At 42.6% G+C, this 16,051-nt stretch overlaps 1 protein-coding gene across 1 annotated transcript in view; it reads right to left on the minus strand.

Moving 5' to 3' along the window:
* KIF19 (kinesin family member 19) overlaps window positions 1-16,051 on the minus strand; it is a 279,912-nt gene that overhangs the window by 158,411 nt on the left and 105,450 nt on the right. Inside the window, exon 3 of the mRNA XM_069199793.1 lies at window positions 14,369-14,479. Within this exon, the coding sequence (XP_069055894.1) occupies window positions 14,369-14,479 (111 nt within the window). The remainder of the gene's footprint in view (window positions 1-14,368; window positions 14,480-16,051) is intronic.

The raw sequence follows: 16,051 nt of genomic DNA on the forward strand, positions 1-16,051 counted from the left end.
ATCTTCTAAAAGGAAACTGAAATATGGGTTTAGCACAAAGCTAAACACCTGAAAGGACAAGAAGAAGCAGAGAGGTCTGTACCTCTCAAAGTCATAAGGAATGTGCTGTACATCCAACAGGGTGAACACTAACTTAAAACAAAAAGTTCCAGGAGCATTCCACATCTCTTAACACATCACCAAACACCCAATTATTTCTCTTCTCACAGTGTGCACCTGCAACATCCGTTGATTTTCCCATCCCACAGAACTCAAACTACCAAGCTAACCGTGAGCACCCACGTTCCTGATATGTGATGCATAGGAGGCTTCTTCTCATTAAATCATCTTGTTCTTGAAAAGATTTCTCTTCTCAGGGGTCTCTAGCTCTAATACACAATTCTCCTTTCTCTAACTATGAAATCACCTGCAAGGAAGAAGAAACATGCAGAGCAAAGAAAAGTACATTTCATGTTAAGAAATAAAGGCCTAGTCAAGGTAACTTAAGTCAATTATTTTCAAAGTGAACTTCAAATACACGATTATATGTGCATAATGTCTGAATAAATGCAAAGCGTAATTAAATGAATTCATGATTACATATGCAATGTACTTTCAATAAATGCAGTACATCTTGAAAAACAAACAGAATATTCATGTGAAGCTAAACATTAGAACACACGCAGATATAAATCCCTATTTTCTACCAGTGAATACACCCCAGTAATACGTTTTTGGTGTTTGACTGCCTGGCAAGGAGCTCTATTATGAAAGTAACATCCGCTGGTGTAGTTCAGGCACTTTAATCACACTTCAACGTTGAGCCGGTGGCCATTTTTGTGGCCTGCTTGAAATTATCTGTTTTGTGGTAACAAAATAGCCCCCTCTCTGAAACACATGTGTGCGCACACATACACAAAGTGAGGGTTTGTTCCAGAAAAGAGATTTCTTACTACGCAGTCATTTTCAAATTTTCCTACCCTGGTTTGTGTGCTTTGGATGGGGGTCCTGGAAAGGAAAATTAATATGGTCACCCTTCACTAAACAGAACGGGTAACAGCACCTGAGGCCAGGTGGCCCAGTAGTTGATGGACTGCCAGGTACAGGCTTTCTGATGGAAGAGCAAACTGAAAATCTGCCATTAGATAACAAGCAATTCCTCAGACCCTGAATGAGTCATATAGCTGTGTCCACAGGAAGCACTCATATTGTGCCTAGAACAATCTGGAGAATAACTGAATGAAGTAGCTGCACTATCTTGCTATAATATCTTCATCGCTATTTTTTGGTTTCCAGTTTGCACTATGACCGGAAGGGGAATTTTGTCCACAGAGCTTTGGCATATATTACAAAAATATTTATTGTATATTATTTCATGATTACAGTCTTCATTTATAGCTGTGCAGTAACAGGACATCTGCCAAACATTGGCAAACTTTCCAACTACCCACTACTTAGTTCCCCAGTTTTATCTAGCTGTGGTAAATGCCTTACATTCCAACAGCAACACATCACAGTCTGCCTTCTAAAACTTCTTGCAGGCGGACCATTCTCCAGAGAATCATCATCCTCATGGTGGTGAAAGGCGCAACTGATTTAGGTCAGGCCTTCAGATACTAACTTTTCTTGCGCTGGACAGACTGACACTAAGGCCCAGATTTACGAATTCCTTGTGTTGTGATTGTGTCATGCAAGGCAACGCAAGGGCTTCATTGAGATTTACTAGGCCATGCAAAGTCACCTTGCGTGGCTTACTAAATCTGGAGTAACACAAGGCAGTATAAGTCTCTGCCGTGCATTGCTCTGTCCTGGGAAGGCACTACATGGGTGGAGTGTGAGTGCTCCTGTGCATCCACCCATAGATTTTGGCACATTCCCAGATTCACTAAGACTACTGTGGTGCGTAGATCGAATGTGGAAGGTTGACATTCGATCTACGAGACGGGGGTTCGGGAGGTGGCGGTTAGAAGAAAGCAGTCGGGATGAACGGAGCGGTTCCGACATTGCTCCTGTAATGTACCCGCATTATCTAAGAATAAAATGGATACCTGTTACTGCCGGTCTCCGTCTTTACAGTGGCGACGAGGCGGGCAGGAGCGATGTCGGAGGTGAGGATCGTGCTTTTATTTTCGGCGATTTTCTGGCTGCTGGTGCTTTCATAACTTGAGGGGCTGCGCATTAAGTACCTCTTGATGTCCAATGGCGATTTTCTGGATGCTGGTGTTTCCATAACTTGAGGGGCGGCGCATTAAGTACCTCTGGATGTCCTGTATTGGCAAGATTTCTGTTTCTGGAAAAAAATCTGCAACTACACCAGGAATTATGGGTTGGAGTGTGCCCGAATTACTCTAAAGAGTGAACAACACAGTTGAGGCAGCCATTTTGAAGTGGTTTCTTCAGAGATTATTTTTTTTAATCTACATTGAGGAACACGATAGCAAATTAGCAGCCATCTTTAAGGAGTAGACCTCGTGCATGCAAATATTGTCTACAATTACAAGGAACTAGGCACGCTTAGTGTGCAATAAATACAATTACAAGGAATTTGGCACGTTTAATTTGGAGTACGGTGATAGGCACACCTTGTGCTTATGATTACAAGAAGAACCTTTTATCTATACATTTGACTTGTTGGATGTGCCGGAATTTATTGTGACTGGACTCTGTTTTTTAAAAAAAAAAAAAAAAAAAAGAAAGGGAAAGGGAAAAAGGGAAAAACTGTATTGTTCAACTGCATTCAGTGATTATTGATATAGGACATTGTTAATTACAGAATGTCTAGTATTCAACCTCCACCATTTTTTTTTAATGAACCAGGAGATCCGCCCATTCAGTGGGAATTGTGGTTGGATTTATTTGAGGCATATGTTGATGTGTTGGAAGAGGGCGAATGTTCACCTGATAGGCACCTGTCATTGCTGAAACATCGTTTGGGCGCTGTAGGGTTAAGGGAATTTAAAAATTTACCACCTGTAGATAATGTGCATGGGGTAGATGTGTATAAATGTGCTTTACAACAGTTACAGGATAGTTATGGCCGGAAAATAAATGTAGTCATGGAAAGATACAAATTTTATTCCAGGGAACAGAAGGCTGATGAGTCCATTGACCAGTATATGGCAGTGTTAAGAGGCTTAGCGGTTACGTGTGCTTTTGACAATATGACATATGACCAAGTTTTGAGGGACCAATTGTTAATGAAGACTAAATCTAAAAAAATACAGGAGAGACTTTGGTCTTCTGGGGAAATATCTTTAAAAATGGCTGTTGAAGTGGCGAGGAGCATTGAGATTACCGAAGATTGCATATAAATTATGAGGAGGGAAGTTAAAGATTGTGACAACGTTTGTACTGTAAGTAAAAACAGGGAATGCATGGACAATAAGAAATAAATAGTTGCCCGGGCTGGTAGTGGGGTCAACAAATCTGGGGATAACAAGTCTAGCATGTACAACAATACTAAAGTGTGCTTTAGATGCGGCGCCAGTTCGCATTTTGCAAATTTTAATGGTTGTCCGGCGATTGGGAAAAATTGCAGTGCATGTAAAAAAAAGGGACATTTTGCACACGTCTGCAGAAGTTTCGGAAAAAAAGTGAGTTGTGTTGTGGAGAATGTGGATGATGATGAGGTTGAGGGAGGAATTCAAAATTTGGTACTAAGCATTCAAGAGCGTAACATTAAGGGAAAAGAGCTTCAATTTCCGAAGTGTTATATAAATATTGACGGTGCACGAGTGGAGGTCATGGTGGACTCGTGTGCGTGGTACACTATAATAGGCAAGTCTCTATTTAATCAGTTGTGGCCTGGAAGGAGTTTACAAAAAAACAAAAAACAGTCCTTGTAGTTATTCTGGTCATAAAATTGCTATTGTAGGAAAAATACAGGCAGAAATCGAATATGCTGGAAAGAAGTGTTCAGGTGAAGTTCTTGTGGCAGAAGGAGGGGCAACTATTCTGGGTTGGCCACATATATGTCAATTGGGGTTGAGGGTGGACCCTAATGCTACTCCGCCAGTGTACATTGTGAGTATGGATACGTCGCAGAATGATTTGTATCATGATATAAAGGGACTATTTCCTACCGTGTTTAGTGGTTGTTTGGGAAGTACGAAAAACTTTAAACATACAATTGTATTAAAGGAGAATGCTGTTCCTATAAGGCAGAAGTTGAGGAATGTTCCCTTGAATTATAGAGAAAAATTGAGGAAGATGTTAAGGGATTTGTGTGATAATGATATTATTGAACCAATTGAGTGCTCCGATTGGGTTTCTCCGATTATAATTTCGGTAAAATCCAGTGGGGACCTCAGGTTGTGTGTTGACCTGCGGGCACTAAATGATGCAATTTGGATAGATGCATTTCCTTTACCAAATTTGCAGGAATTGATGTTGTCTATTGGAGATGCTACTGTATTTTCAACCATTGACTTGGCGAGTGCGTATCACCAGATACATTTAAGTCCTGAGTCTAAACATTGTACAGCTTTTATTACTCCGGAAGGGATGTTTCAGTACAAAAGGATGCCGTTTGGATTGTCTAGTGCGTCTGCAGTTTTCCAGAGGGAATTGTCCAAAATACTTTCGAATGTTAAGGGAACAAAGGTATTCCAGGATGACATTTTAGTATATGGTCGCGACAGAATTAAGCATAACCGGAATTTAAAAGCAGTATTGCAAGCACTGAGTGACTATGGATTAACTGCTAAGGATCAAAAGTGCAAATTTGGAGAGAGCCATGTGGAATATTTAGGTCATATAATTTCTAAGGATGGTATTCGACCTAAGGTTAGTCACATCAAAGCTATTAGTGAGGCTCCAGAGCCAAGGTGCAAGGAACAATTGTTATCATTTTTAGGCCTAGCAGAGTTTTATTCTCGCTTTGTGGAAAACTTTGCATCCAAGGTGGAGAACCTCCGTGCCTTGCTGAGGAAAAATGCGACGTTCTGCTGGACACAGATACATTCCAAGGAGTTTTCGACAATAAAGGAAGAAATTGTCAATGCACCTTGTCTCAAATCGTTTGATGAAACTGCTGAATGTACTATAGCAGTAGATGCTTCCGCATATGGTATTGGTGCGGTTTTGTCCCAGAAGAAGAAAGGAGACACATGGGTGGTCGCATATGCTTCTCGTACTCTGTCTCAAGCAGAGAGGAACTATTCTGTAATTGAGAAGGAGTTATTGGCCGCTACGTGGGCTGTGCAACGATTTAGGATGTACATATGGGGGTGCAAATTTAAAATTTGTACGGATCACAAACCTCTGATTAATATTGTGAGCACGGGAAGGGGAAGGAACCTCACCCCTAGGTTGGCAAGGTTGGCTTCGAAATTACAAATGTATCACTTTGAGATTTTGCATCTTCCAGGGAAAAGTAATTGTGTGGCGGATGGGTTGTCTCGGTTACCACTATCGCCTAGTAGTGCCGAGGAAATTGATGATGGAGAGTGCGATGTTGCGTTCACTTGTAAGGATGTTATGTTTCTGCAAAATGGGAATGTGCATGACAATTTATCTGAATGTGTGTGGATGAGAGAAATGCAGAAGGATGAGGTTTTGTTGAAAGTGAAAGTGTTTATTTTGAAAGGATGGCCATCAGAACGTAGTTTACGAGGCGAGAGCAGTACATTTTGGAAGATTAAAGAGGAATTGTCTGTGCCGAATGACATTATATTAAGAGGTGATAAAATTGTGCCTCCCTATGGTATGCGTGATACCATTGTTAAGTTGGGACATGAAGGTCATGGTGGCATGGCAAGTACCAGGAGGAAGATCAAAGAAGTTTTTTGGTGGCCGGGGTTAGATGGTATGGTAGATCATTGGGTAAGAGAGTGTGGTAAGTGTGTATTGAGTGACAAGTCTGTGAAACCATTAGTGGTACCATTACAGTTGGTTGAGTTGCCAGATGGCCCGTGGCGCAAAGTTGCAATTGATTTTATGTGTCCGTTTGTTAACTTACCTGCTAAGGAAGGGTATGCGATTGTCTTAGTTGATTATTTTTCCAAATGGCCAGAGGTTCGTATGGTTGGCAATATAACTACTGATACTGTGATTCAATTCTTAAAAGATGTATTTGCGAGGGAAGGAATTCCTGAAACTATTGTTTCGGACAATGGTGTACAACTTTCTTCTGTTAAGATGAGTTCCTTTTTGAAGAGCTGTGGGGTAAATCATGTGAGGGTGTCATTATACCATCCTGAAGGTAATGGTCAGGTTGCAAGGTTCAACAAGGTTATCAAGGACACTATACAATTAGCTTTAGAATCTAATTTGTCTTGGAAGGAGGCCATCCAAAATATGTTGTTATCATACAGAATTACGCCACATTCAGTCACTGGGAACACACCTTTTGAGTTATTGAGGGGTCGGAAACCATCTTCTAAACTAATCCGATTTTAAGTATGTTAATTGTTTTTGTTGTTGTTGATAAGAGGGGAAGATGTGTGGTGCGTAGATCGAATGTGGAAGGTTGACATTCGATCTACGAGACGGGGGTTCGGGAGGTGGCGGTTAGAAGAAAGCAGTCGGGATGAACGGAGCGGTTCCGACATTGCTCCTGTAATGTACCCGCATTATCTAAGAATAAAATGATTACCTGTTACTGCCGGTCTCCGTCTTTACAACTAGGAAACCTAGAAATGTGTCACAATGCTTTGCCTTTCCAGGTGAGGTTTAACGAGGAGAAATGTGTTTATTTCTCCCCATTTTTCCTCTTTCTATGTCTGCTGCATTCTGCAGCAGACATAGAAAAAAGCCTTAGAAGATTGTTTTGTGCAGGAAGGTGTCTCTTCCTGCACAAAAACAATCCTGGCTGCAACTACAAATCTTCAGAGAAGCTAAACGTTAGAACACATGTGGATATACATCTCTATTTTCTACAGTGAATATACCTCAGTAGTATGTTTTAGGAGCTTCACTTTCCATTAATAAACTTAGGGCACAGAGTATATGGTGTCAGGTACACATTTGTATTTCTTCCGTAACGTGTAGGGGTGAAGCCTAAATCTCGCAGCTCAAACTCTAAGGGAGGTAGCCTTTCATGTAAACTACCAGGATTCCAGAATTCCAGCAACATTGAGGTAATACAGTTCCTCTTCTAAAGTTTATCAAAAGAAATGTAAAGCAACAGCAGAGAGGACTGACAAGACCTGATATATGAATGTGTTTAGTGACATTAGATAGTAAAGAGGAGGCAGCTCAGCCAGAGCTAAAGAGCGGAAGAACAGGTAAATCGCCAACAGAGTCATTGGAATTGTGGGGATAAGTTTCATTTAAAATTCAGTAAAACTTTCTCATCAAAGGGTAGTGTGTAACTAACTAGTAATTAAACATTTGGGTGGCAGCCCACTAGCCTACCATGATAATAGAGGCCCTGGCCTCTGCTTTCCTGGCTGAGAAGCTCACCACATTAAAAGATCTCCAACTGCCTGGCAAGAAGCAAATGTGTCCTGCATTCTGAAGCGCGCCTAGAAAGAGGTAAAAGCCTCAGAGGATTGTTTTGTGCAGAAGGGTGTCCCTTCCTGCAAAAAAGCAATCCTGGATGCAGCAAAGGCACCCTTCCACAATGGTGCAAGGGTGCCTGCATTGGGGCTGGGCAGCACTCAGTCCGCCAGTGCAGGGAGAAGGCAGAAATGTGCCATATCCTAGTTTATATGGCACATTTTTATATATGGCACATTCCTGCTCCCTCTTTGTCATGCAATACAGTGCAGCAAGTTGTCTTGTTGGGCTGTGTTGCGTTGCATGACTTCTCAGTAAATCTGTCTTTAAGTCATCTTGCTGCTTGGCAGAGAAAACTGCATTAGGAGAACCTTTCTTGCATGTTAAGGTAATTTATTTTGGGGGTTTTGTAAACACACCCCTGCTTTCAGGGTGGAAAGTGGTGTGTTTTAAAATATATATATATATATATATAACCCCAGTGAGCCAAGACATGATGGCCGAAGTAGCACTGAGCATTTTCGCTGAAGTTGTTCCTTCTGCATCGCTGGAAGTAGGGAAGTACCTACAGTGAATAATCCCTGCCATGTGAGTGGCAACTTTAACTATAGCAAGCCGATCTTCTCGTGGCTTAGTGGGGCCTAAATGAGTCAAAAGTATTTTTTTTAATGCTGATTTGATGGAATATTAATCTGACTTTCATAAAGTTTTTGTGTTTTTTTTTTTTATATATAATTAATTATATTGTGTGCAGACTGTAATATCTGAGGCAACAGCTTATTTGACACTGAATGAAAGAAATAATAAAGGACTCCTCAGTGGCAACTGCCATATATATTGAGTGGTGTAGAGGGCAAAATGCGAGTGGCATTAATATGATAATAAAAAAATGGCACTTACCTTCTTGACTTGCCACACTCTGGTGTCTTCTCTCCTCAACGCTCCGAGTCCAGGAACCTGCACTATCCAATCCTGGTGCTGCTCTCATGCTGTTAAACAGCATAAGAGAAGCGTCAGGTTTGGAGGGAGCGGCATCTCTGAGAGATCTTGATAGCACTAGAGACCTGCACTTTCTCTAACCCAGCTGTCTTGAGACAGCGAGGTTAGAGAAGTTTAAAATATGCATGTCGGGCTGGCCGCCGCAAGACGGACAGCCTAAGGGACATGCGCACTTTAAATATAAGTGCAGAGCTCTCTGTTGCCACTCAGCAGCAATTGCCATGTCTCATGCTGACACTCAGTTCAGGACAGGTTGCTGAACAATAAAATGGTAATAAATAAACTTTATTACCATTTTATTTTTCAGCTGCTCTGTGAAATTTTTCAGCGGGGCGACTCTCCTCAGCTCTCATGGAGGCGCCACTCCTGGGACTCTTGTGTGAGGGACTTGAAGATACTGAAAGTTGACTTGGAGTTCTGGATTGATATAAAGGAACTTGTCTCATGGTTCCATGACATTAGGTACTGACTGAACTCCCAGTGGCTTGCTTTACTCTAATTATGTATAGTTAGGGGTAATTTATCCCAAACATAATGGAATGAACCTTAATTCTTACTTCCACACTCTGGGTGGGTTTGCCATCACTTGCTGATGCTCGCATGATCCTCAGAACCTATTACATGGATTCCTATTATTTACCTTTGGGAGTCAGTGGAAAAAGGAAGAACAGCAAAATCATGTTTTCTGGCAATAAATATGAGCATTTATCCTCTGTATTTTGCAATGTAATCGAACATTTTGATGCTAGAAATACTGAGCAGTGCCCAACTCACTCAATGCTGCTGGTCCCAGCGTCTCTTGGAACAGCAGCTGAACCAGGGATGTGAAATGTGTCACATGGTATCAACGTGGCGAGCATCATGAGCATATTTATCACCTGTATTTGAAGGCTGAGGGAGAAGCAGAAGTCTATGTGGAGTGACAACAATAGCAACAGGATTGGAGACTGAGTCCATAGGGAAAAGTGTTCCTGGAAATATTAAAATGAAGTATCTACCTGCTGAAAGCGCTCAGACGTGACTAGAGCCAATCCTGTCCACAGGGAGCTACAGTTAAACCACCAAACACGGCAGCCATGAACTTGGCATACACAAGGACTGCAAGTACAAACCTAAGGCATCTAAGAGTACTGCAGGGTACAATGACGCATCAAAGAGCACTGCAGCGCCAAGTGAGGAATCTAGAGCCCCTGTAGTATCACAGAAATATCTAAGAGCAGCACAATGTCAATTATGGTATCTGGGGAAACTACAGTGGTCGTGGGAATATCAAGTCCAGTGCCAAGGGGCAATAAGGAGCACTGCAAGTGACACACAGGGCATCCCAGGGCACTGCAAGCACAGTTTGTGTGTAATCAAGTGTACTTTATTTACCGACTGACAGATTCAAAAGCACTACAGTCTCCAACTAGGGCTTCCAGGACCACAGCGGGCACCTACTGATGCAACCAGAAGCACTGCAGAAGTGTTGAAGCAGCAGTGACAATGTTAACCAAGGTATCCAACAGCAATGCAATGAAAACTGAAGTTTTTTGTAGCGCACCAGGAGCCACACAGGGCAACAAGGGGACTGCAGGCACCAAACGAGGTATCCAGCCTAGGAACCACAAAAATATTCAGGAGAATGGTGGTGTCAACTGGGGTATCTGGGAGAAATGAAGTGGTAAATGAGGCATCATAAAGCCCCATTGGCAACCAGGAAAGCTACAGATGTGATGATGTGGATGTGAGGATCCTAGAGCAATGCATGCACCGACTGTGGTCCATGGGTGTACTTCAGACACCAACCAAGCCAGCCAGAAACATTGCATGTGCTGTGAAGTGGCAATAAAAGTACCAACTTCATATGTCTTGGAGCACTTCACACACCAACTGGGATATCAAAAGAAGCAGCAAGAAGCACAGGAAATGCACCAATGTGGAAGTGGGCATACCAGCTTAAGGCATCTTGTAGCACTAACAGAGGTAACAAGGGGTTGCGTACCCACCACTAAAGTATCCAGGAGTAATGTAATGTCAGCTGAGGTAACTTGGAGAACTGCAGTGTTAAATGAGGAATACAAAAGCACTGTAGGAACATACTGAGGGACCCTGTGGCACTGCAGATGTGGTGAAGTGGTGATGAAGGGACCAATAAAAAGTATGCTGGAGCTTTTCAGGTACCACTAAGGCAACCAGGAGCACTACAGAAGTACTGATGTGGCTGTGAGTAGACCACCATGTATACAGGGTCAAAAAAAGGGCAGGTGAGGTATCTTGGAGCTCTTCAGGTGCCAAATAAGGCACCCCAGGGCAGTCAAGACACCAACCAAGGAATCCAGGAGTTCTGCAAGTAAGCACTAGGAGAGGCAATCGAGTGCACTGCAGATGTTTAGTGGTGGCTCTGAGGAGAACAACTGGAATATAGAGTATCAAACTTGGAAAACCGAGGTATCTTAAAGCAAGGATTCAAAACAAGTCATTCAGTGGAAGTGAAGGCACCAACTGAGGTGGCCGGATGTGGAGAAGATGTGAATAGAGGTATCTGGGAGCACTGCAGATACACTGAAGTGATCCTGAGTGTATATGATCGTCCACAACAAAGGTCATGAGTACATAATTAAATAAATCACATATCCAGGAGAACTGATTGCTGCAAAAGACTCATCTGGGAGCACTGCACACAAACACAGATACATTGGGAATGTAGCAGGCCTAATGAAGCCATCTAGTCTTTTGGAATCACCTGAGATGCCGAGTAAGACATCAAGGAACACTACAGACTCTCATAGAGACATCTGGAAGAAGTGCATGTGCTAAAGTGTTTTGGAGCAAAGCTGATACAGAAATACCGGTAAGCAATGTATGCACCAACTAAGGCATCAAGAGCTTTGCAAGCAACAGCACAGGCATACAAGAGCACTGCAAGCAACAAAGGCAAACAGGAGCATTGCGAGCAGCAAAGGAGGCATACGAGAGCACTGCAAGCAACAAAGATGCAAATGGGAGCACTGCAAGCACAAAAGGAGGCATACAAATGCATTGCTGGGCAGAATGAGGCAGCAGTGGGTGCAGTTGGCACTACTGCACTCCCAGAGCCCAGCAGGCACCAGCAGAAACGTTTATGAGTTGAGCAGATTTAACTGTACTATCACGGAGTGATGCAGACACCATCATAGCTGGTACTTCTGCATATGTCCACTGAGGTACTACCTAAAAAATACACATTCTGAGCAACGTAGAAGTCATGAGTCAAGACATTCTATGTGTGTTTTATTTATTTATTTAACATGCTTCCATACCACAACTGCACCCGGTAGGATCAGGGTGCTTTACAAAGAACAACATATATCAACAAACAATCTACAGAGACGGAGGAAATTAAATGTGATTTAATAAGTAAGTATCAATGTGGGTTGTTTTAAGAGTCAAATCCACTAGGTTTGCCCAAAGAATAAAGTGTCCGGAAGACTGAATTAAGTTCTGATGGAAAGTGATTAAAATAGATATCGAAAGGGGGACTGAGTTCTCATGGGAGTGGGGAGGGAGTTTGAAAGGTTTTTGGTGACACTTGGAAAAGATTGCTTTCTAGCGTGAGCAGATGGAATCCTGGCTGCTAAAGCCTCACTGATATATTCAAGAGGTGTGAGGGAGGGAGAAATTGTGTTTCTTTTTCCTGATATACTGCATTGTGAGTCATAGTGTAAATGTGAGTAAATGTATGTTTATGATTGTTAACAAACTTGAGAAAGCGGATGTACTGAGAAACCTGTGCCTGCTGTAGTTGTTTTTTAACGGGGCAAGCGAAAGCGCTCCGTCCCGTGTTGTAATCTCTCTTTGGGCTTCAAACCACGCCCATGTCACGTCAGTGTCTGTAATTGGTGCATGGGCTTGCCTTTTTTCTGTCTGATTTCTGGACTAGTTTTTCTCTTTTTTCGCAGCGCGATCTCGCTGGGCAGAAGTTGAGCGCATTGCATGACATGGACCCTGTTACATAGTTAATCGCACTTTTGCCGGTTACGTAGATAATTGCACTTTTGCCGGTTACATGGATAATTGCACTTTTGCCTATAGGTTTCACCGTGAGCAAAATTTTATTTCCGTTTTAGTGTCTGCTTTGCACTTATGGCGGCCGTCAGTTTGCTTATGCAAAACTTTTCAGTTTACATGGCAAGAAAAGTCCAGCTAGTTATGTGAAACTGTTTTATTTTGATTTTCAATTTATGTGGCAAGAAAAGTCCGGTTAAGAGTTTGCAGAGCCAATTGTTCTAGCTCAAGCAAACGCGAGACCGGTTGCATTGCAAATGCTTGTCTAATGAGGAGCGAAGAAAGTGGCTAGCGCTGATAAACAAATTCAAGAAGTGTACGTTTATTAATATCTGTTTAAGGAGTATTTGTGCCTCTAGACTGAAATTTCAAAGCGCAGTTTAAATAGTGACACCAGGAGGAAATTCGGGCTGCAGAGAGCACCGAAACCACAAAGGTTTCTATATTATCAAATTGTGTCTCACTGAGTTTGCACAACAGTTCGATCAGTGAGCTTCGCGCGCGGGGGGAGGGGGGTGGGAGGGGTTTGTGTGTGTGTGTGTGTGTGTGTGTGTCAAGTGAAGGGATAAAGGGATTCGACGACTGAGAAACAGTGTTAGGGGATGGCTGGAGGAAGGGGCGGCTGGTGTTCAAGGGCTAAGGGGCTGCGCCCCTAGCCTTTTCTGTCCTCTCTAGTGAAGCATATATTTAATTACATGATGAAAGTAAAACATTTTCTGCACAACATTTTCGGAGTGAAAGTTGTGCACTTTGAAAAGCCCCAACACGCCTGCATCAGTATGTGGCTGAAAGCTGCACAGTAGGGCTGACAGGGCTTGCCCGCGCAAAGCCCTTACATTTTCTCAGAACGTAGTGACATCCCTGGCTTATCTCCTCCTCCGCCAGAAGCCCTGACAGTAAACAGCCTGGAGCGTTTTTTGTTCAGTCCGGGTTTCTAAAAACTTCATGTCACTCCAATATTATTATCCACCCTTTCCTATTTACTCAAATGGTGGGGTGTGATCTGAAGGGTCTATGTACCAGAGGTCACATTTTATTAAAAGAATGTGGCATTGCACAAAGAAAATCCCCTTTTCCTGCATTACAAGCAGTCTGTGGCAGAGAAATGGAATAAATACAATAAATAACTCCATCCAGGGCTCTCTGGGAGACAGGAGTGTGGCAGGAGTGTGACCTGAAGACCTCAAGTCATAAATATGCCAAAGACAACCCTGCACACAAGTAAGTTGGAGCTCTATCTTTTTTACAGACAATAAGAAAAAAATCTGTTCTCTCAGCTCTCCTCTCCTTTCACTGCCTCTGTAGGTGATTTCGTCCCTCAAAGGCAGTAATGGTTCCAGTAATTTATCATGGCTAGTTATGCTTGTTTTATTTCTTCTGCAGACTAATGACCTGATATGTCATATTAAACATGTAATCTGCAGCTCAAATAAAAGCGTAGCTTTTATCACTGAAACTCCTGGATACTGGATGGGTGAGGCAATGTGTGTTTGTTTGAATAAGTGTTTGCAGGGCTTGACTGAGTGGCTGAGAAAATGTGGGAATCTGTGTATAAGAGTTGTGTGAATGGTAGTGGATGACAATGTGGATGAGTAAATGGGTAGGTGACCAAAGGCAGTGGGTGAGTAGGTGAATGGAAATGCGTGGGTAGTGAGGCAATTCCGTTGTGTATTTGTGTCTCACCACTGCTTTCAGTCACCAGCCACCACTGGCTGGAGGGCAGATTTACTAAAATCCAAATTAATTAATAAAATAGTAAAACACACCAGAGGAAACCCGCAAGGCAGTCAGGCTATCCCGGGCCATTAACAGGAGCACTCCAGCAATGAACATTTGTTCTCTATTCAGTGGTAATTCGGATCTTTCTATGAAATCTCCCATTCACCACAGAGCACATCTCACTGTGCTCCACACCTCTCCTCACCTGGGTTGCTGTGTAGTCGAAGGCTACATCGAACATGTAGGACTTTTCCCGGGAGCGATTAGCACGAAGGATGTCATCTGGGTCCTCCAGTGGATCCATGAGCACCACCATCTGCAAGATGTCAAAGGCCAAGAGGTGAGAAGATGAGTAATACCAACCAGTACCACATCAACAAAGAAGCTAGAGATTCGAATTGACCAGAGTGCAAAAAGTGAGGCCAATGAGGACAACGGGGGAGAGGTGCGGTGGAAGAGCGTGAAACTTCAGACAGAGGTAAAGCCAGGGAGCCCTCCTCTCAGACATGGCATAAGGAATTATAGGAGGAGGGGCACTGACATCATGTAGCAAGTGATGAAACTGGGACTGAGGAACGAGTTGTGAGAGGTGCAAATACTGCATGATTTTATGCTAAACCAAGCACCAGAGGGTGAGTGGTGACATCAAAGACCCTGACAAGGACTGACGTGATCAGGTAGAGAGAGGTTAGATCATTGCTTCCCAAACCTTTTAGAACCACAATTTGTAGAACAAACAAGCTTTCACAACTCGCCTGGTTTTAACAGACATGAGGTGGGCGATTTTTTCATGTAACTAAAGTGTCATGGGGTAGAGCACTATCATTTACGGATAGTACATTTTCCATTTAAATATCCACTAAATATCCATAGACATACAATTTTACTGATAAAACTATTCTGCACACAAATGACATGCAGAAATTGTATTTCAGTGAATAGTTATCATTTGAGTATTATTAAGTAAAGTGTCTTGATTTACTTTGATCCTACTAAAATCTTAGTTTACATCACATTTCAGAATTACAGTAAAATGTGCTTAATTTTTGCTTTCCTAACTGCGAACATGTACAGTTCACATTTTACAGGTATTTAATTTTGTTGTATGTTACAAAAAATTACATCCCGCAGCTTTCACTCTCCCTTTATCCCAGCAATATTGTCCCATAATTCACTTTACTTTTTTTCTTTGACTGCAAATTGAGAGGAGTTTCTAAACAACAATTCCCATATTAAAAAAATATGCAATTTGTTAGAAGCGTAGCCTGACATTTGACCTCTGTCTTTGAAGTGCAGCAAATGTGACAAGATAAATACAGAATTTAAAGGCTTCTTTATGGCTTGGACTTTTTGTGACCCACCAAAAATCATCTGCTAGCCAACAATTGGCAGAGACCCATAGTTTGGGAAACACGGATACCAGAGAGCAAGAGGGAAGGTGAGACTAACAAAGCATCTGGCTAATCTGGAACCAGAGGGCACCAAGGAGCCTCAGGTGACACAAAAGTAAGGCCAATGGACATTGTTAGCCAACAGAGCTTCAAAAGGCATCATGGAGTGCGAGGTGAGATGGACATTGGGGAGTGCAACCAGAGAGCGTGAGGTGAGACAGACAACAGAGCGAGAAGCAACACCAGAGAGTGGGGAGGCGATACCAGAATCAGGGAGCAGAAGATGAGATGTGAATCAGGGATCAGAGAGCATAATTAGACACAAATAGACAACAGAAAGTGAGAAGCAAGACTAGCACCAGAGAGGGAGAGGTGAAATTAGAATCAGAGAGGGAGAAAGGGGGAGACCAGAACTAGGTTATGAGAGCACCACCAGAATGCACAAGGTGACACAGACCATAGAAAGTGTGAGACAAGACCAGAAGGGGAGACGTGAG

Source organism: Pleurodeles waltl, chromosome 7, assembly GCF_031143425.1.
Source record: "Pleurodeles waltl isolate 20211129_DDA chromosome 7, aPleWal1.hap1.20221129, whole genome shotgun sequence".
Lineage (NCBI taxonomy): Eukaryota > Metazoa > Chordata > Amphibia > Caudata > Salamandridae > Pleurodeles > Pleurodeles waltl.